General features: G+C 42.0%; 2 protein-coding genes across 2 annotated transcripts in view; one reads left to right on the forward strand and one right to left on the reverse strand.

Annotated features, from left to right (window-relative positions):
* LOC306964038 (chemokine-like protein TAFA-2) overlaps positions 1-5387 on the forward strand; it is a 102697-nt gene extending 97310 nt beyond the window's left edge. Inside the window, exon 5 of the mRNA XM_079557879.1 lies at positions 4547-5387. Within this exon, the coding sequence (XP_079414005.1) occupies positions 4547-4558 (12 nt within the window). The 3' untranslated portion in view covers positions 4559-5387. The remainder of the gene's footprint in view (positions 1-4546) is intronic.
* LOC306964035 (rho-related GTP-binding protein RhoA-A-like) overlaps positions 1-21320 on the reverse strand; it is a 470655-nt gene that overhangs the window by 120396 nt on the left and 328939 nt on the right. The gene's annotated exons all lie outside the window — the stretch shown is intronic.

Consider the following 21320-nt stretch of genomic DNA (forward strand, 5'->3'; position numbering starts at 1 on the left):
TTTTAGGGATAGCTTTGCCTGAGTCCTCCTAGGAACGCCCCCACCTCCTGGAGACGCCTCCGAGCTTTCGTCACCAGCCGAGTAACCAACCACTGCTCCTCAGCAGAACCCCCTCCCCACTGATGCCACAGACAGCGTGTGGAGGGGGCGTGTCGGAAAGGGTCAGAGGTTCTTAAAGAGACAGAGGCCTATTTCAAGACATTCACTACAGCCATGTTGAGAGAGCAATTTTATACAGGCAGTTTTTCTAATTTACTGCATTTACAGACCAACAGAAGGTTTGGTCATCATTGTATTGTGATATAGACTGGTGCTATGTGATTGAAAAAAGCATAATACCCCCTCTTTAAAGTGCTTTGTTTAAAGTGATCACAGTTTGGGGAAAGAAACCGTTTAAATGGCAATCAGTAGAACATTTGACAGAGCGATACCTTCCTCCTGAGGGAAGCATCTTAAAAAAAAGGCCCTTGCACGGTGGCCTGAGGCATCATTAGCAAGTAAAGCTCGATTTAAGAGTTACGTCTCCTGCAGGCTCTCCATAAAATACAACATAACATAAGCGGACCCTCCAGCCAATCAGACGCATACGGTTTACATGTCCCCAAGGCCTTCTCGAAGGACCAAGGTGCTGTGTTTGAAATGACACGCATAAACAACCAATAAAGCTTTTTTTTTGGAATGGCCCAAACCTGGATTATTGTGCAGACTATGAAGCAAGAGCATACCCCGACGCCCATTCACAACGAACACCAGCCGGTCTGTGGAACATGCGGCTTTGAAAACTGAAGGACAGTTTGCTGGTGTCCGCGTTGGTATCACGGCGGTATCTGGGATGAGTGACGGCGACGGAGTGATGTTTGTACCTTTTAATGTGTTGTTGACTGTGAGAGCCGTTGGCTAGTTTAGCTGTATGGGAAGCGTAGTAGTGAATTTTTTGGCTCGGTGCTAATTGCCTTGCCTTCTGCACGTCTCCAGAGGTAGACTCAGGGCATGAGGGCAGAGAAAGGCCACCTTTTGCATCTTTTACGCATCAGTGCATGAGAGTGTAAAGGCCTAAGTCACTGTGTTTGAGTTTGATGCTGCTAAAATCTGGAACACTCTTCCTGAAGATGTGAGGCATTGATTTATTTTCGACTGATTTTCCCACTAGATTCAAAGCCTTTCATTTCGGAATTTGCAAAAGTCTTTAGATGAGTATATGACCCCATTACTGTATATCTTTTTTTATTTTTTTTAAATATTCTTTGCTTCCTTTACATTCCAACTGAAGTGTTGCAAGTATTGTCCCAGTTACAGATCCTTTTTCTGACTTATCTTGGAGCGTACTGAATGTGTTATGCGTGAGTGAGGAACTTGCCCAATCCAGCGCCCACACAGGAGCAGAAGAGACATAAATAGAGAATGACAGAGTGGTCGTGGAGTACGCAGTGGAAGAGAGCAGATATCAGGCTGATGTAATCTTTGAAAACAGGAGTGCTGTTAGGAAGCCACTTCTCTCATTTGATCTGAAGCATTTAGGTTTTATCAAGTTCAATATGAAAATTTATAACACGGTGAAAAGGATCAGAGAGAAGCCTTATCTTCCACTGTCACAGTTTGAAAGAGCACAAATATTTGCTGTCTCTTGCATTTAGCTCTTTGATCAATGAACTTCATCTGCCTGTGTGTACGCTATTATAAGAATGTGTGGGCTGATGTGTTTGTCTGATGATAAAAGAGGGTGTTTTTTTCCCTCTGGCGTGGTGTATGCTGAGGTCAAGACGCTCACACATGCAGATCAATAGCATCGAACGCGCTCTTATAGTCCCATTAAGACCTGCTCGTAAATTGAAATTGACGATGGAGTGAAGGAGAGACAGAGGGAGAGACATGGAGGAACCCTAAAAGCAAAATGAGATGCAGCGGTGATGGATGGAGGTGGAAAAGCACGAGAGGTGAGGGGATTGGAAAAGACTCAAACAAAGGGTTTGAATCAAAACTACCAGATCGACATGTTATTGGAAACATTGTGAGGGTTATGACGAAGTTTAATTGATCTCGTGCTACACTGATAGGCTTTCAGGGGGAGTTATGGTGCCTTCAGAAAGTCAGTGGTGAAATCAAAAGATAAATCATGTTATTGTTTTGTTTGTTTAGTCCTAGACATGTACGTACGTAACTTCTCCTCTTTGTCATCGCTGTGGATATCTGGCCAGTTGTGTGTGCGGGCTTAGATGGATTATTATTTTCATTTTTGTGACACATTTTGATAAAACCTCAGCCCTTATTTTCTCAATGAAAATACAGTTCTTTTGTGTGACTTTGGAAAGCTACAGAGAAGCAGTGTTGACTGGTGCTAAGGGAAGGAGGAGAGGAGGAGGGCAGAGGGAGGGGACAGGAGACAGGCCGATCAATGCCAAATAATATCATATGGATGAGCACGCAGAGGCAGCCCGCCTGCCAAACCACTCAGCTGTTAGGCATTTGCATAGACACATGCTTTGTACAGTACAATACATCAGATGAAGTAACAAATATCATACTGCAGCTTCTATTCTAACCCTTAAACAGACTGAAGTGATCTCATTGACCCTTTTCTCCTGACGACAAAACGCCTCAGTGCTACTGCATTTGTGACATTCCACAGTGATGACCCATCTTCACACTACCGGGCTATTTATTTACATTCCATGTATAAGAGTGGCTTTGTATGCTTTATGCGACAATCCAAGATGCACCAAGGACTTGCATACAAGAATGCAGATGTGAAAAACAATGGTGGCAACAGTGTTAGTATTTATAGTACCTGCAGTCGTTGAGGCTCTGGCAGTAATAGCCATAGCAGTATTAGCATTTAAACAAAGACAAAAAGAGATTTTAATGGGGGTCTCATACCGTGTCAATCCCACAAACAATGGCAAGTCATAAGACACGTTCTATGGACAGGTCTATGCTCTTCACGTTTATTTGTTTTTATGGAATACATTTAATGCAACGTTTGTCCACAGATCCAAAGGTCAGCAGTTTGAAAACCGTTTCTGATTAATGAAGACAATACTGGTGGTTGGAAGAGCCAATGGCACAGATGTGAAGCCTTACTTTCATCAATGTACCCTAGGGCAGCTGTGGTTACAAACAGTGGATTACCATCACTGAGTATTTAGTGAATTGATAATGACTTAAGTGTCATGCTTTGAGAAGCTTGTCAATTCATCCTTGTAAAGCACGTTATAAATGTAAGCCGCTATTAAAGCTGCAACATTTACTCATTAATCATTGACTCATTAATGTATGAAAACATTTTCAATGTATAAGCTTGTGAGTCAACCAGTGCCTAGACATTACAGATAATGCCTGTTCCATAACTGACACTTGGAAGACAAAGTGTGACACATTTGTGAGGGGTATTTCTCATAGACAGTGTGTGCTCTATTTTTATGTAGAAGTGGAGTGGACATCTGCCTATGGCCAAATGAGCAGCCTGCAGCAAAAGCATTTAGAGTGTGGACTGAGCAATAAAAGCCCGTGACACTCATGGTCCTAACAGCGCCCACAGAGATGACACTCGGTGTGCCTTGTAAATGAAGACCTAACTGCCTGAATCCGCTTTCTAATTGGACACAGTAAGAGCCACCTACAGGCAGGCGTAATGAGCATGCTACCTGACAGGGCTAGCCAGGACTGCGAAACACAAAGTGGATACGGTGTGAGTGTATACAGTGAACTGGCATGATAACAAACGCCTGCAGACTGTTTGATCAGCGCAGGGGTAGATGCCTAAAGGCAGAGAGAACAGGCCCATGGAAAGTGGCCTGAAGCTAATCTACAGCTACATACAGGGGAGCAAGGGCAACTGGCAGCTTCGAGCCAACGGTGCTTTGTGTTCTTTCACTGATAGCTAACCTTCACACCATGTGCTGCCACCTGGGTTCGACAGAAGACACAGACCCTGAGGAGGAGAGAGACTACAGCCAAGAGAGAAAGTACGCGACAACAATGAGGATTTGAAATAGAAGAATGCTTTTGGAGAGCTTGGGCTAGTACACGCCGGAGTATTGGCAGCCGCACACTCATTTGTGTCTGCGCGGTAGTTGGCTGGTGAAAAATGCCTCCTAATATGTCGAAATAAACCAACAGGGAGTGAATGAGCGAAGTGGAGAATGGGCAAAGATGGATGAGTGCGATAGGGGGTGCATGTGATTAGCGCTCGTGTCTCGACAAACAGAAGAAACGGCGAGGCTTAGGGCCAGTAGCCAAGAGCGGGAAAGGCACATATAGGCCTAATGCCATCTTTCACATTGGGCCAGCTGTAGCCCGCTTCCAAAAAGTGACAGGAAGCCATTTTGTTTATAGGGCTTCACCAACAAGAATCATTTTTATACTATTTCCAAAAAGTGCTGCACTGCATTATTTATTGAAAAGCCTGGGCTGACACGGAGCAGAAAACTGGCTTTCTCTACTTTGACCTTTACTTACTTTGCCATACTCAACTCTTTCACACCGCTTCATAACTTTTAGGGGGATTATTTCTGGCGTGCTGCTGACCCATTTCTATCTTCTATTTCAGGTGACCCGATAGTCCCACTCATCTGGACCAGACGCAGTAAACAGCGGTGGAGTTACTTACACAGCACAATGGACCCAACGTTAGCAGGACGAAATGCACTCGAACAAACTGCTTCATGGATACAGTGATTGTTTCATTTTTTTCCGAGGAAAAGACTCAAAGACTGAGAAGCCACTGAGTTGGAAAAGACTCAAAGACTGAGTGGCCACGGAGATGGGACTCTGAAATTGCCTGCCACACGCATACCATGGACCGCATTACTTACAGTTCTCTAACTTGATTTGAAAGATGTTCATAGCAAAACTGGATTATAGAAGGCACAATATCTTGTGATAAAGAAGCTATTTTCTTCAAGTGTGTCCATATGGGAAGTTGAAGGAATTTGCATTTTAAGTCTTACCATTATTGCAACAAAACGTGCGCAAAATGGCTGTCTTATGTAGCCGGAATGACACAATGATTACATGTAACTGTGCCACATGTGACACACTGCTGTCAACAAGTAACTCGGATATAAACTTTTTCTTGTTTTCCAAATTCACTATATAATAAAAGGCTTCCTTTTTTGTTGTGGATGATCACCCGCCATTTTTGTAAAGGCAGAGACAGTGTAATTTTATTTTTTCATTATGTTTTTTTTTTGTTGACAAAATCCTTTCAGGGGTAAACTTAGACTAATACCAAGTAGATGTTACAGTATATTGAAACATGTAAACGTGTAAAAATGGTCCATGGAATCAACGGGGCTAATACAAACGGATGCTCTTCTGGTTTCTTATCTGTGTTTTTAAACGCCTGTTAACTGCTATCGAGTACATGTGTCAGTATTATATGAAATGAATAAAACCTTTATGAAATGTTTACTTTTGGTGTGTAGGTCTTGCATGGACTTGGATCATCTGTCAAATGACAAAATCTGTGACATTTTACGAAACAAACATCCCAACGTCTGTGGAGATGTTCGATTCAATTCTTTTGAATTCAAATTCAATAAGCTATCACAAACAACTGTGCACGGAAGCATATACGAAGAGAACTGCAGTAAAATAATGAAATAACTATTTTAAACAATGTTTCAGGTGAAGTAAGTTTGTGCTAATGTAGTTTTAGCTTTAAGACCATGCTTTTATTTATCCCATATTTGACTTGTGCTCAAGTGTGTGGATTTGAAAAGAATATTGAGCAGGTGAAGGCTTCCATTAAGACCTTCTGCATTCATTTGCTCAGAGCTAATTTGTTTTGAATATCAAATCTGAAGAAAGGCATGTTTCTGAACAACTTTTACACTAATTAATCATTTGCACTGCCTTCATGATGAAGGACCACTTTATTGCACATCACTAATGAATTTCAGGCATTTTTCTATTAGGCCTCGCACACTCTGATCCGTGCGTTGGCCGAACACACTCAAAAATTAGAGCGTATGTTTGACGGTCCATTGGAGGAAGGGATAGAGGGGAAAGGGGTACCATTCAGCAGCCTAAGGCCTGATGGTACAGGCTGTTGGCATGTTGGCAAGTCTGTCCTGTTTGGCAACATTACGATACAAAGTAAGGTAAAGCTGTGTCCTGAATCATGGTTGAATGATGCTATATGGAAAAGGCCTATTAGCTCTCTGATCCAGCAGTTATCTGTTGGATCAGGCCTGATCCGTCAGACACCGACTCACTGTTTCCTCCGTGAATTCCTTTTCCTTGGGTGGCACAGTGGTTAGCGTTCGTGCTTTACAGCAAGAAGGTGAACAGGGCCTTTCTGTGTAGAGTTTGCATGTTCTCTCCGTGTCTGTGTAGGTTTACTCCGGGTACTCAGGTTTTCATTAGGCTAACTGTGTTAGTACATTAGGCCAACGGTGTGTATGTGAGAGTTAGTGCGTGGTTGGTGCTGGTCGGAGGGACCGATTGTGCAGATTGGCAACCTTGCTTCCGTCTTGCTTCAGTCTACTCCTGGGCATCTGTGGCTACTAAGCTGGTTTACCACCACTGAGTATGGAGTGGATGTAAAATGTCCCATTTAAAGCACTTTGTGGCTATGTCTGTGAAAGGCACTCTACAAATAAAGTAATTTCCTTTTGAAAGATGCTGAAAATATGGGCATTGTCCATTACTTAAATAGACAATAAGGCCATGAATTTTTTCTCTCATTAATAATGTTATTCCTCTCAGTCGTGTCCCATCAAATATATATGTTCCATTGTCAGGAAAATTTCCTGTCATTTCACCAAAATGGGACCAGTTCATGGACCTAATGTGAATCCTCAGAGGTAACGGTTCAACATCACATGATCAAATGAACATGACTTCTGCTTGCATGTGAGTCTATAACTACGCTAGTCTACCTACACTCTTCAAGCAGGTAATGTATGTTATTTTCCTCTGTATTCCACGTCCCCACTTTTGACAAGAACATAAAACCTCAACTTGGCTGTACCCTTGGGGGGGACAAGTACAACCACTACATGTAAAACCATTGTCATGCAGCGTGATGCCCTGGAGAAAGCCCAAAGATAGTACTTTACAAGGCAGAGAAGACAGTAAAGAGAATTTAAAATAAGACATTATGTGGTTTCCTCGTGTTGAGGATGCGACAGGCAGCCAAAGACATTGAGTCCAAGTGACATACAAGAGGAAGTACGGTGAAGAAGGAAATGAATAAGTTAAGATACTTGTACCATGGAAAAATACAGCGAAAATAGAATTAACAACAAATCAGGGTTGTACAGTGAATTTGATATTACTGCTGATTGTTGTTTTACAGTGTTTTTGCAACTTTTTATTTGAGATTTTAGTACATGCTGCCAACTAAATTACATTTCAGAAACACACAAAAAAGTCTTTAGTTGTGGCGATAAAAGGTTTTTGACTGTGGTCATCTCACCCTCCCTCTGCCACACACTGATACATCGACTTATCTGTGCTCTGTTGCATTAAAGTCGCCTTTCTATAAAACGAATTTCCGATTTGGCTAATCTCCCCGTGGATCCTCTCAGGGGCAGTGGCCTTCACTGAACCATGCCACATTGCTCCATGTGTTGATGTCAGTGCATCTTTAGCGCTTGTCATTAAAAGATTACAGAGAATAAACAAAGTGAAGAAGCCCATGCACTGACTGGCCAAATTACAGAGAAACAGAGGGAAAAAAATCAAACGTCAAACATCAAAATGACATCCTCAATGGCAAGGTGATTAGAAAAAGAAAAATGTGCATGTGAATGTAGCAATGAGACATGTTGAGGAATATTAACCCAAGCAATGTTTTAAACCAGGGTCAAATCCACAAACTTCTGCCGCTGCGGGAGTACAACGTCGCATCATATTTGTTTGCTCTGATCTCCAAACCTTACACGCAAAGTATTAATCTGGTCATCTGTAACTAGCCGGATACAGCCAGACTCTCGGATTAGTCAATTTGCTATGTGGTTAGTGGAGGAATGAGGCGGCCGCTGTGAACAGACGCCAGAGCAGATGCTGCACTAGGCTAACATACGCAGCAATACATCACAGGGATGGTGTTTCGGAGAGGGAGGTGCGCCATTCTAACCTGGCAATAGCCATATTGATATTGCAGATTTAGGTTAGCGCTGTAACATAAATCTGGAATAGTTCAGATTTAAATTGTTCAGGACAAAGATAAACTTTTAGTGAAGCATTTGTTGTCTATTGGAACTAGCGCTTCTCGCTTTAGCCAATCACAGCGAAGTCTGAAAACAACAAACTGCCATTACATGTTTCATTTCAATATATTACTTATGTAGGTAAGCAAGTACCTACATTTCCCTGATGAATCACCCTGTTGTTAAAATGTCTAAATAAACCTTTTTGTTGGGGAAATGTGACACCAGCCCACTTATAGTGCACTTATACTGCTGAACAATTTCCAAATCCATTCCGCCCCATTCATATGAACTGTCCACTGTTGTACATGCACTTAAGATGATGCACATCTCAAAACCTGTGAACAAAAAGCAGCATGGTTTAAAATGAAATACACACATCAGTGTTGTCACAAGCGAATACTGTAGCGTTGTTTCTGAAAACGGCCTTTGCCACGAGGGGGTGGTGTCGCAACAACGTCAGCAAACCGCCATGAGGACCAAAAAAGGAGTGCAATGTCCTCGCCCATTAATGTGAACTCACAAATACCATGAGAATTCAGCCTGCAACAAGGTCTGCTCCAGACCTGATGCTCCAGACCTGATGCTCCAGACATCCAAAAACGGGTTTTATATGGCTCTGATTACCATATGTAGAGTTGACAGTACAGGTTTAAATATTCATTGAGTGACAAACAGTAAACTTTTTTGTGGTTGCAAACTGGCGCACACTCTAAACTGCTCATTTATATGCTCATAACGCGCTGTGTTGGGCATCAAGTGCTTCGAGGGGCATCACATTGAGTATATTGTGATGAAACGGCGTTGTACAGTAATTGTACCGCTCTTTTATTAATGCAACTGACAAAAAACGGCCCGTATTCCATGAGAACAATGAGAAAGTTACGGTTCTGCAGCGGACCTGGCGGCACGGTGCAGTTAGCGCCCGTGGCTCACAGCAAGAAGGTCCTGGGCCTTTCTTTGTGGAGTTTGCTTGTTCTGTGTTCCGTGTGTCTGCTTAGATTTCCTCCAGGTGCTCCGGTTTTCTCTAAAACTCAAAATATGTAAAATAGCATCCCCTCTGGGACCAGGACTCCCCTGAAAAACAGATTCTTAATCTCAGAGGGACTTTCCTGGTTAAATGAAGGTTGCATAAATCAAAGAAAAAAAGATGGATAACAAAAACTTTCTGACTTCAGGTGATTCTGATTTCAAGACTAAGAAAACTATATTTGTATATTGACTATAGTATATTTTCCAAAATGTGGTCTCAATAAAAATTAAGATAACTATTCACCACAGACATTATCTACCCTGAAATATTCTCAGCTTGTTCCTACTCACCTGTCTAAGAACTTGCATTCATGCATTTTATCCCTGTTTAACATTGTTTGAAATCTCTGAATGTTGGCATGGTCCCTCTTTGGCCACACAGATATAACAACAGATTCTTATTAAAGAAAACCATAAACCTAATGCGTATTCACTGCTTTGTTATTTAATAAAAGCATGACCTTTATGGGTCTAATGACAAACATTGAAATACATATTTCACTGACGCACAAGTCTCACTCATGAACATAGAAAAACACACATTCAGTAATTCAATTAGGCCATAATCGACAGTAATTATGTTTGATAACGATCACATTAATAATAAATAACATTATGATTAATACAGAACGCTCTTGTTTATGAAGACGCCTGGTGGAAAGGCGCAGACAATGTGTCTGTAACTGACACTGATGACTGCTCTGAATATTAAGCTGCTGATTAATGTGAGGTGTTGTTATGCATGAGTAAGTCCCATTAGCGTTTACACAAACAGTAACCTGGACTTCAGAGATTGTTTTCTTATTCTATTCAAAGAAGCCCTATAGAATCATACATCCCCTCATGCAAGAGACATGTCGCCTGCTTTTCCATGCCGTGATCTTTCTGTTCTTAAGAAAGCACAATTCTTGCACAGACAATGCATATAAAGATGTGAAAGGAACGAGCACTGAAGGAGGGGAGAGACCAGAGATGGGAGGAGTCTGTGAGATGGGTGCAAAGGGATGTCCTAAAAATAATACCGCTCCTGTCACAAGAGCATACATCTGAGCGGGTTACAAATGAACTCAACGCATCAACGTGACATATAACTCAGCCCGTGTACGTGTGTCTTTGTGCACGTAAGGTGATAGCACGCAGGAGAGAAAAGGAAAAAAAGCCTGTGTGTGTGTGTGTGTGCGGCAGTGATAAGCAGCAAAGGGCCCAAAGGGTTCTTTACATGGCGGTCTCAACCTGTCACTTTTCCTCTAACGTCCTCCTGATATGCATACACACACGCGGCCGGCCTGATAACCCCAGTCATGACTCTGCCACTCATGTCAATGGGGCCACGAGGGAGACGGGATGCTTTTACTTTTATTCCCACAAGTCGAGCGTGAAGTTAAATATGAGCTGGAGTCATTGAGGTTGAGCTGATGAGTCAGACAGACAAGGCCACTTCCGATGCCTCTGTGCTGTAAGCCAAACACGTAGGACATGCTTTAACCAAAGTCAATGTGCAACTGTCACAGATTACTGCTATAACATAGTGAAAGAAAAATAAAGTACATGCATTAACAATAACTTGGAAACTAAAGAGCACGGTTTGACACAAGGTTGGTTCATTTCGTTTGAATAAAAAATTATAGACCAAATATAATTAAATGTTGTTTGGTCATTCGATTAGTCAAGTCCACTATAGAAATGATCTACTGACTCTACTGACATGACTATAGTCGACGCCCTACAGGGATGAGGTGTCACCCTGAAAAATATAACTGAATAGTCACTACAGTTCGCCGAAGAAACAGAAACTGTCTTAAAATCTAGACATTTGTGTGTGTTTGCCCCTGTGACTTTGTGACTTGGGCACAGACCTGCGAGCTGTTGACTGCACACAAACAGAGCCTTTCAAAAGCCAGCCCACACATTTGCCGCTTCTTTGTGGTCAGCGAAGGCTCAAGAGGCGCTGGATGTGAACACCTGCTCACTTTAATGAGATGTTTACCGTCTCCCTGACTGCATGCGCTCGAAATATGAGGCTATTTTCTGCCTAGTTCAAAACATTGCTCTACTTTATTTGATTAGTTGACAAAATGAGTTCTAATTTTGAATCGGAAAGTGGGTTGCTGAAGTAAGGAACCATTTGGTGATTGCGCAACTGAAGTTTGTGCATTTGTCATTTAAGTTTGAAAAATTAGCTCATGTATGATCCAAGAAAATATGTCATTGCTTCTTTTTTGTGTTTTTGTGTTTGTTTGCAGCACTCAGCATTATGGGCTGGGGCACACGGGAGGCGATGTCGCTACCTTTTCATTTCATTGCAGATAAAACTTGCGCGAAGAGGCGGAAATTGCTTGCCCTCTCCCAGCCAAGCAACAGGTGACGCATGTGCATAATGTTGCGCTCGCTCACGCAGAGCTTCACACGCGCGTTTGCGATACAAGAAAGTTTATCCTTTTTATTTTTTTATTTTTTTTTGTCAATGTCGCCCGATGTCCCCCACTGTTGATCGCTGTTGCCCGCCCAAAGGCTTTCTGCAATTAACACCATTAAATTCAAGGACATTTTTTTCACACTTTTAATGCAGAGATGTTAACAAGATGGTAGCAGCATGGGAACATGTCCGGTACACAACATAATAAGTCTATATGAAACTGACAAACAAAACAGCTTTTTATATTAACGAGCAACATTCAAACCTTTTTTTCTGTTTAAAACCATTATCAACGATATATATCCTATTATTTAAACCATGTAAAATACTCTCCAATTCCATTGCTCGATCTGTATAAACCTGTGATCCGTGCTTGAACGCGTGGTTTTCACCTCTTTGTCGTCACTGGTGTGTGCCGAATCCCGTGTGTCAACGCCATCAAGATGCAAATTCTGTGATATACTAAGTTTGATTATTTACCCAATGATGATCCCGACATGTTTATGTTTATGTTATGTATGTAACTTTTTTACATTTATCAATCCTTTTCGTAGTCCCTCTGGGGGTAAAACATGTTTTAATGGGCCAGTAAACCACAATTGTACCTTTCTTGCCTCCGGGTCGGAGCCACTAATACACACTAATGGAATCACGAAGAAGCTAAAAGGCTAACGGGCAAAGCTAACTGCGGGCTAGCGTCACTATAGCAGTGTTTACTGCCAAGTTTGAGTGAAAAAAATGATCTCCACTGTGTAATTGGATGTACAATATCCCTCTCTCTCTTTGTCTTTTCTGTCAGCGTAACTCATGCCAAGTAGCTCATGCCCCTAGAGGCCAAAAGCGCCACTGCAGGTGTCGTAGCATGTTGCGTTTTTTTACTCTTTAATTGTCCTTGAGAGTAAATAGACAGAAAAAACAAAGGGCGAGAGAGGGATATTTTACATCCAATTACACAATGAAATCTGGCCACCAGGGGGAGATGAAAGACCCCCCAGTCATCCCATCAACACTTTTATTACTCCCAGAGGGACAGCGAAAAGATGTATTAAGGTAAACAAGTGACTAAGTTCTTCTTTAAAGGGACTAGATGCAAGTTGGTCATTTTATAATCACTACTGCCACCTCAGGTCTTACGCATAACTGCAGCTTCTATATCAATGCATGACGGCAATTCGGACCCGAATTAACAACTTTTTGAGTGACAGTGCAGGATTTTAGAGGCAGCTGTGAACAGGTCTGGGCTCATTCTACACCTTAGGACATGGCTGGAACATGTAGGGGGAGGAAAATACATAATTTTAACATTTTTAAACTCTGTATAGTCCCTTTAAGTCTGCTTGGGTAAATCATAAATACAATCCTTACCTTTGTTCACTGCATAGGTGTTCACAAAACCACTTTTCGTTGTTGTTGACCTTGTGTGAATTTAAAAGTTGATTTTGGAGAGCTTAGCTGTAAATCTGAAGATACTATCACTCACCGAGACCTATAGTATGCTGTGGGTCATGAGGGCTGTCTCCTCTTGGGCCTGTCTATGGCTAACAGGACCCCTAAGGCTCTGGGACAGCTCAGCAATAAACCAGCCAGTCCCTTGCTGCCTGTGGCTGCTGTGTCAGCACCTGGGATAACTTACACTTAGTCCCCTCTTTACAGCACTAACAGAGATTGCTGGTTATGCTGTAAAACATATGTGCAGGAACTCTTTTGTTGTTTTATGATTGACTTCATGGTTCAGTCGATGACATTAATAAATAACAGATAATGAACTTAAAAAACAAATCAGCCGAAACAATTGTCCATGTTGCAGGATACTGTAAGACACACGGAAATAAACCATACACCATGGAAAAACCCTGACAACAAAGGTGTGTATCTACCGGCTCATTTCACAGTCTCTGCTAACATTGCACAACACAAACTTCCCAAACAAAACCCCATTAAAAATGCAAGAGACTGGGTGTGGATCCGAAAAATGGGAAATGACTTCTATTATTTGTAATTGGTAATATTCAGATATGCTGCTAATCAGAGTGCTGAGGGACACAGAGAGAAGTCATGAGATGAGATTTGAAGCTGTAAGGAGGGGTGCTGTTATGAATATTCAGTTGTTGACATTTAGCGTGGGCTCAGAGGATGTGAGGCAGCCATCTCGGAGCATAAGAGCATTAGCGAACATGGCAACAATAAGGGGAGGAGGGGGGGGGAGTAATGTTTGTGTCTGGGTTGTGAGGGGGGGTGCTATTAGGCTTGGCCCGGGACAGTGATTGAGTTTGATATGTCCCACTGGCTGACGCATGCGTGATTATGACACTAGTGTAATTAAGGAGACTTGCTGTCGCTAATTGTTACTGTCAATTGGGTTTGTGCGGTTAGCTTAGTGTTGGAAGCTAAAACTAGATCTGGGTCACACTGTCATCCAATTCAGTTCCCCACCGCACCATCAGCTATTCTAGCAATTTTCTGACAAATTCCTGTGAATTAAAAAAAAAAAAAAACACACACTTTCTGCGCTTATCTGAACAAAAAAAAGAATAAAGAGCGACAAGTAATGGCACCAGAAGTAGCATGCAAAGGTGAAAGCAAGAGGGACTTTTGTGTTGTTTATGAAGCTAATGACCTCATTTGCATAATTACGGTGGCATACAGTGTGTTCTCAATCCAAAGCTCAAGAGAAAAGCAGTGCTAAACATAGTCACTGAGGACCATAACTGTCACACAGAGGAAAACAAGGAATGGACTCAGTGCACATGAACTGCAGTTGTTTAGAGGTTATGGAGTAAATGAAGCCTATGCATAACACAGTGCATTGCTGCAGCGCTAATATTAGCTGCCTGATATTAGGTGCAAGAGTGTTTTTCATTTGTGTGTAGGAATAGCTCCATCATTTAGAGTTAAGTTATTATTGCCATGCCAGCTGATAACTATGAGTTTTTCTATAATAGCAGGTATCAACAAGGGACTGAAGGAGGGTGTTTTTGATGTTTAACAGAGTTTATTTTTGTGTTCACGTGCACCATCTCAATGTTTCAAAAAGCGTATAGTTTTAAATGGAGCAGGCAGGCTGAGAAACGTATGGTGGTAACTATGGTAACTGTCAAAACACAGACGTTTGTGAAAGTACGTTTGAAAGCAAGCACGCAGATTTTGAATGCAGTAAAAAAAAACCACACCTTTCAAAATTGGAGCATTCAAAATTGCGCACACTTGAGTGCCCCTCGATGAACAGTGAGAGGGCTCCGCGTGCAGGCTAATGAATACATTCCACCACACTTTGAGTCACTGCAGATAATCAAGTCTATTTGCATAATTAAAGGGGATGAATCAAAAGGTAATTTACAGTACCCTCTTGTCCCTCGCTAAAACGCAGCTTGAAACGAACACAGGGAGGAGGGGAGGGTAACTGCATACACTTACATCCCTCACCCTGGGGAGCCTTTAGAAGTGGTGAGCAAGGTGGGGGTTTTAAGTAGGCATTAGAAGAAAATTAACCTTTTTACCTTGGTGTGTCACACATATTATCGATGGCGTGACCCAAGGAGATGCACTCGCAAAGGCCTGTGGAGGCTCACAGCGCGATTCTCATGACATGCGGACACTAATACAGTCCACCATTTTCCTCTCGATCAATTCTCGCCACCATTCCCACCAGTTCCCGTTTCATTTCTCTCACTGTCCGGCACTCACCCCCCCCCCCCCCCCCCCCAAAGCCTCCAGTCAGCACTCAGCTATAGAATTCCATTACAGGCCAGTGATGCAGCACTTCAAAGCAGGCGCAACTGCATGTGTGTGAGAGTAGCCATGTGTACACTCGCTACGGTGTAAGCCCGAGACTGTTTCTGCTTTGTGCAGGGAATCTCATCATCACCGATGTCCCCAGCCAATATTTATCCTGCAGTGTGTGCAAACTGCTTTTTTCAGTCGGAAACATGCTGTAAGCAACTTGCTCAAATATAACGCTAGAAATGTGCCATGGGATGGCTTATTGTGCATTACAGCAGTTCCATTCATATTTTTGTACAGATATTTTTGCAACTTGTTTAGTTTCATTGTAATAAATATTTAATGGAGCAACAGAAAACTTTAAAAGAAATACTCAACTTGTTCTGTTGTGATATTCTATTCAATCAAGCAAGATTTGATGTTTTATGTTCATAAATCTGTTATCTTGACATTATCTCTAGAGCAAAATATAAATGGATAAATCTGCTCCAGACTGAGAACCTCAGCAGCCTTAATTGGCCAGATGTTAAGTGCAAGTCAAACAGCCTTTGCCTCAGACTGTGCCGGCGATTTGAAAGGCAAAGAAGCACGCTCAAACCAAAGGCTGCTATAAATCCACTCTCCACTCTCTAATGCTAAACTCACAAAGGAGACACATCGTTAACATTGTCGTAATGGTGGGCATCTGTCGGCAATTAGCCTCAAGAATACAAAGCAGGACAGTTGTCCACTAACCTATACGTAGTTAGGCACCTACTGCTCACTGTTTTGCACGTCATATTATGTGTCCATGATTGTGTCACGGTCAGACTATATATATACAGCTGGTCTGTGAATGAGTATTTCCACATTTTGTTAAGGGAAATCACAGTATTGGAGAAATAACGAGCAAGGACGAGAAAAGTGTGGAGTCTGGATGTCTTGAGCAGAAGAAGTAATCAGTACTTAACCTGGAGACATGGACTCAAGAGACTGTGCTCATGTGACCTTTCAAATCTGATGATGCTTCCAAATGAGGGGGTTATGGTTGTGCATCATATTAATAAGCATGTCTGTGCATAAGGTGCTGAAGAACCAAGGTTATGCCTATACATAGACGGTGCAAACTTCAACGTTTTGTATAGAATCAATGCATCAATAACATCTGACCTTAAAACCCAAAACTTAAGTAACATAAGTCAGTTTAGAGCCACTACGACAGTGCACATCTCTGTAGGAGTTCCCCATTTCTTCAATTAGATTGTTCCTGCATTTCTACGGGTAAATTATTCATCGCGCGAGCCATCAGCAGACAGGCCGGGCAGTATAAATGTTTTAGCGTGTGCGTGGGGAGGCCAGTGAGTGACGTTACAGACGATGAAAAGAGTTTTAGTTGTTTCTCGTGCTTTCAAACATTTCCAGTACCGTCTGTCTGTCACGGCACCTCACCACACTGCTCCTTCAACTCTCCGCTCTGTTGGACCGGATGAGGCCAGATGAGCGAGCTACTTTTCCCGCATGTTTTCCTGAATGTAAATGGAAGGAGTCAGCTTGAATGGATGTCAAGTAAAAAGAGCAGAAAACAGACAGTCGAAAATAGCTACGATGTGGGTTGGACATCTGTGGGGGAAGCAGGGAGCAGCGGGTGGACCAGCATTCCTGCCGTGTTCCTGTTAAAGTTTCATTCACCTTGTGTGTGAGCTGCAAAACTAGTGTAGTGTGTTGTTGCAGCGAACTGATAGAGGTAATCCTTGAATCACTTGGGTGACTGTAACCAAGTTGCATCCTAGTCAGTTTGTTCATGTTTCACTAATCCTGCATATTTAATTGTCTCCCCTGAGCGCAAAAATGGGTACCCCTCACTGGTACCTCAACACATACTCCATGAAGCTACATCCCAGCTCCATTCCAGTGTTTTATTAAAGCCAGTTTGTGATTGATGCAAGTGTCTGTTGTATCGAAGGACTGAAGGACTGTGACTCCTTCACAGTGAGCGTGTGGTGTCAGTCGTGGGCTGTTGTCATTCTTATAACACGGCGTTATTGTGACTGGCCTCCGTCACCAAACAGAAGCTGTGAGAGATTGAGTGAGGACTGAAACTGAGAAGTCGCTGTTGTTGTGAAGAAGGCTGTCAAACTGCAAGAGTTTTGGCCTTTGGAGGAGACTGGTTGGCACCATAATAGGAACAGCTTTAATTGGACCGTCACAAAAGGAAAAGGCAGAGAAACAAGTAACGCATCATCCCCAAAAATAACTATTTGAAGCAAAATGTTCACATTGAAGATGAAACTGGGTACATGATAAACATTTAATAGCTTTCTATGACAGGTCTTGTCAAAGCAAAATTCAGCTTTCAAACTGACCATTGTAGGCTATATTTTATTGCATATATAATTATTCAGTGAAACATTGCCTGACACTATGTGTTAGGGCAAAATGCTTTAAAATATTGTTAAAAGTATGGAAGTAACTTGACGACAGGCAAACCACTGTTAGTCATTTTCCACCCAAGTAGAAATCGGTAAATCTTTCAGATCTTTTGCGCATTTTTTGTTTGTCCGTCTGTCTGTCCGTCTGTCTGTCTGCTTGTTTTATCAGACCAATCCAATATCCAGCTCAAAGGATAAGTGTTAAAACTCTTTCACTACAAACTCTTCAATAAAAAAAAACAAAAAAAGCAAAAAGAAACTTCAGATTGCATGGGATCCATTTATCCAGAGTAGAGTTTGACCGACGACTGCCTCATGCTCTGAATGTGACTTTGTCTCATTTGGACCAGCACAGAAACTGAAACAATGAAAAATAAGAGGAGCATGAAAGCATTGCAAAGAAAATTACATGGGACCACACATTGTTTTGTAATTCTGACAAAAAATGTGATAATTGAAATCAGCATATTTATTGTTCCAAATATAATTACATATTACGTAAAACAAATCCTGCCCAAGTCATTATTTGATACATCAGTTTTTCTATTGTGCCATTATTACTATCTTTAGATATCCACTATTGTGGGATTTTCGTGGAGAGTATGAAAACTATATGTTTTTGGAAACCTTATATAAGTAATGAGAAAAAACAATGTTTCCATTTAATTTAATTGTGCAATTATACCATTTTTCCATTAGAGTAAATGGGGAGTTCCGGTCATCGCTATGGCAACTCCATGGCAAGGTTTTCATTGACTTTTTTGATTGGAGCGATCAAATGGAAATTTGACCCCCCATATAAATGTTATTATCACTATTAGTGCACCTTGTTTTTTTTTTTTACAGATCAAAGCAAATGGAAACATTGTTGCTTTTTTAATAAAGTTTTCAAAAATGCATAGTTTTGATGCTCTCCACAAAAATCCGGCAAAATGACATAGTGACCCAGACTTTTAATGCTAATACATACATCTAAAACATAATTGTGTCAAGCTATTGTCAAGAAGCAGCATCAGTGAACTACACTGTCACAATTTTGAAAGATTCTGGTGCTCCCTAATTACAATGTTGTAATAACTACTTATACACCTGAGGCACTCAAAACCTGAAGAAAGTGGAGTTGTTCATTTTATGAGCGTACATTTGTGAAAGATAGAGCAGACAGTGAGGTGGACAAGCTCTGTAAGATTAATTGCATTTGGGCTCTTGTAGAAAACCGCAGTTAATCATGAGGGATGGCTCTGAGAGTGGTTTAGGAGCTGCCAGTGTATGTAGATCGAAGGCATTGATTGTTGAAGCTATCACACCTCGGTAGTTGTCAGCTGCCTGTCAAATCGAGAAGGAGAGTATATCTGATACAGTGCAGGAATACTGTGGGACTTTAGAACAGAAGTCTACTCTCTACATATAGGCCTTAACACAATGCTGTTACATCTGCACATAATTATCCATGCCCGACTACTGTTACATCTTATGGTGTATTACGTGTCCTCTTCTTGGTGACATCTCATTCTCACTCATCACGTCTCTGGCAGATTGAACACACCTGTCAGACAAACCGCTCTCCACTTGACAAACATTTGTCCTTTGTTTGTGACATACGCAGCTACTGCAACCTTGAACGGACTGAGTTTTGTCCCTGAATCCTGACAGAATGCACAGAAGTTTATTTTTGTTTTTTTTTCCTAACCAAAAGAACTACACACATGCACACACAAACATAGGCATATAGTGTTCACGTGTGATGTGCTAAACCCCGGGGGTGCGGGGTGAGGTGTCAGCAGTGATCTGATAGCGCTGAGGTGGTCCAAATGCATGACTCCTCTTAGCTCTGATCCTCTCTCTGCATCCATCTTGAAATCCCTCTTTTGGTCGCCCCTGTCACCGCAGAGGATGAGCTGACTATCTCCAGCCCGGGGACTTAACAGATGCATTGTCCTTTTTAATAACCTTCCTCTAGTTCTGCAATTTGTGGCTAGCTTAAGCAAAAGGCATGACTTCTAACTTCAGTCCAGCACTTGACCAAGAGGATCTTGTTGAAATAAGTTTCAAAAACCTCAATTAATTCTAATTAGAAGTTGAACTGGAAAAATCGTTGACCAGGGCGGCTGTGGCCTGCATGCTCTGTTAGCTGTGAAGAATGCTAAAGCCGTCGGGAAGGGAACTGAGGGGAAGCCCGTCAGGTGAACTCCAAGACGACACCGCAGCAAGTTTTAATGAAGAGGTAATCATGTGGAAATTACAGATGAATAATCATTGATTAATAACTCCATGTTCTACAAGGAGGTCAGGGATTGGTGAGGCTGCCAAGCTTAAACGCTTTGATTGGTTCGCTAAAAACCCAGCCGGCTGACTGCACAATGACTGCAGTTAGATAAATGAGCCCATAACTTCCCTAAAGTTCCTTTTTTCTCCTCCCCCAATCCCTTTCCCTCATTTGTATGCAGAGTCCTATCCCTCAGGCTCCCCTTCCTTCTCTTTAATTTTCAGCCATCTTTTTTTAATCAATTTTCTTTTATCTCGGGGAAGTTATTTTAATACTCCTACATCTTATTTCATTCTCAGCAAGACTGTGTGGGGATATCAATTATTCAATGGAGGGAGCAGAGGAATATGTTAATATTGATTAAGCTTTCGCCACACCTAAGAAGATTACACTCTCTTATCACTGTGCTCGAGTTAAATTAAAGGACACATAGATACAGTACACTCATGTAGGGATGCTCCTGTGCCTCGCATGTTTGGAGCAGAGATTAAAAGCCTATACTTACGCTCAGTGAAAAGCAGACAGGCTACACATTCATAATGACTCATGCAATTCTTTGAAGCTTAACCGTCTAATTGTGCCCGAGATATAAATCCACAGAAGAGGCTTAGGGCCAGAGGAAGTCAAACATGTTGTACAAGGGTTGGCCCAGTATGACAACTAATTACGACGCTCTTTCTTTTCAAACCGTAATGGTCTTTACCGTGTGTGTTGGTTTTGTGCTGCTGTCGCTCTGCTGTAGTCGGTGTGTTATTGCAACAGGCCACAGCGTTGCTTTTGGCGAGTGATACAGGAGATATTGTGGCATTTGTATCTCATTTCCCCAGAGACCTGCAGGGCAGCCAGGAGCAGTATATCTGTCAGTGTACAAAGCACGTAGGCAGGGGGGGGCCCAGGGAGAAGGGCCTGGGACAGCGGTGGGCGTTAGGGGGACAGCATGTCATTGTGCGTGCCAACAGGCCAGTGAGATATGCGAGTGTTTAAGACACCGCTCCAGGAGGCTGCAGCTGTAAAAGCCCTATTTGGCATTCATGAGTGTGGAAATGGACAGGTCAGCCAGGCGCGTAAACAACACAGCCCTGCAGATAGACCAGGGTTAATTGGACGCAAATCAAAATAGTATGCGAACACCAGTTTCTGCACTCTTTTAATATTAATATGATGCTGGTTGGAGCAACTTCTTAACTACTTGTTTATGTCGCTGTGCAGTTCTTGATAAACAGACAGCCTATTAATCTTTCTGTGGTTTATATTTGTCAACTTTACTGTCTCCGAGGAGCAATTTGTCCTCTGTGGACATTTATTCTCAGCATAAATACAGG

Source organism: Gobius niger, assembly GCF_951799975.1.
Source record: "Gobius niger genome assembly, chromosome: 6".
Taxonomy (NCBI): Eukaryota; Metazoa; Chordata; class Actinopteri; order Gobiiformes; family Gobiidae; genus Gobius; species Gobius niger.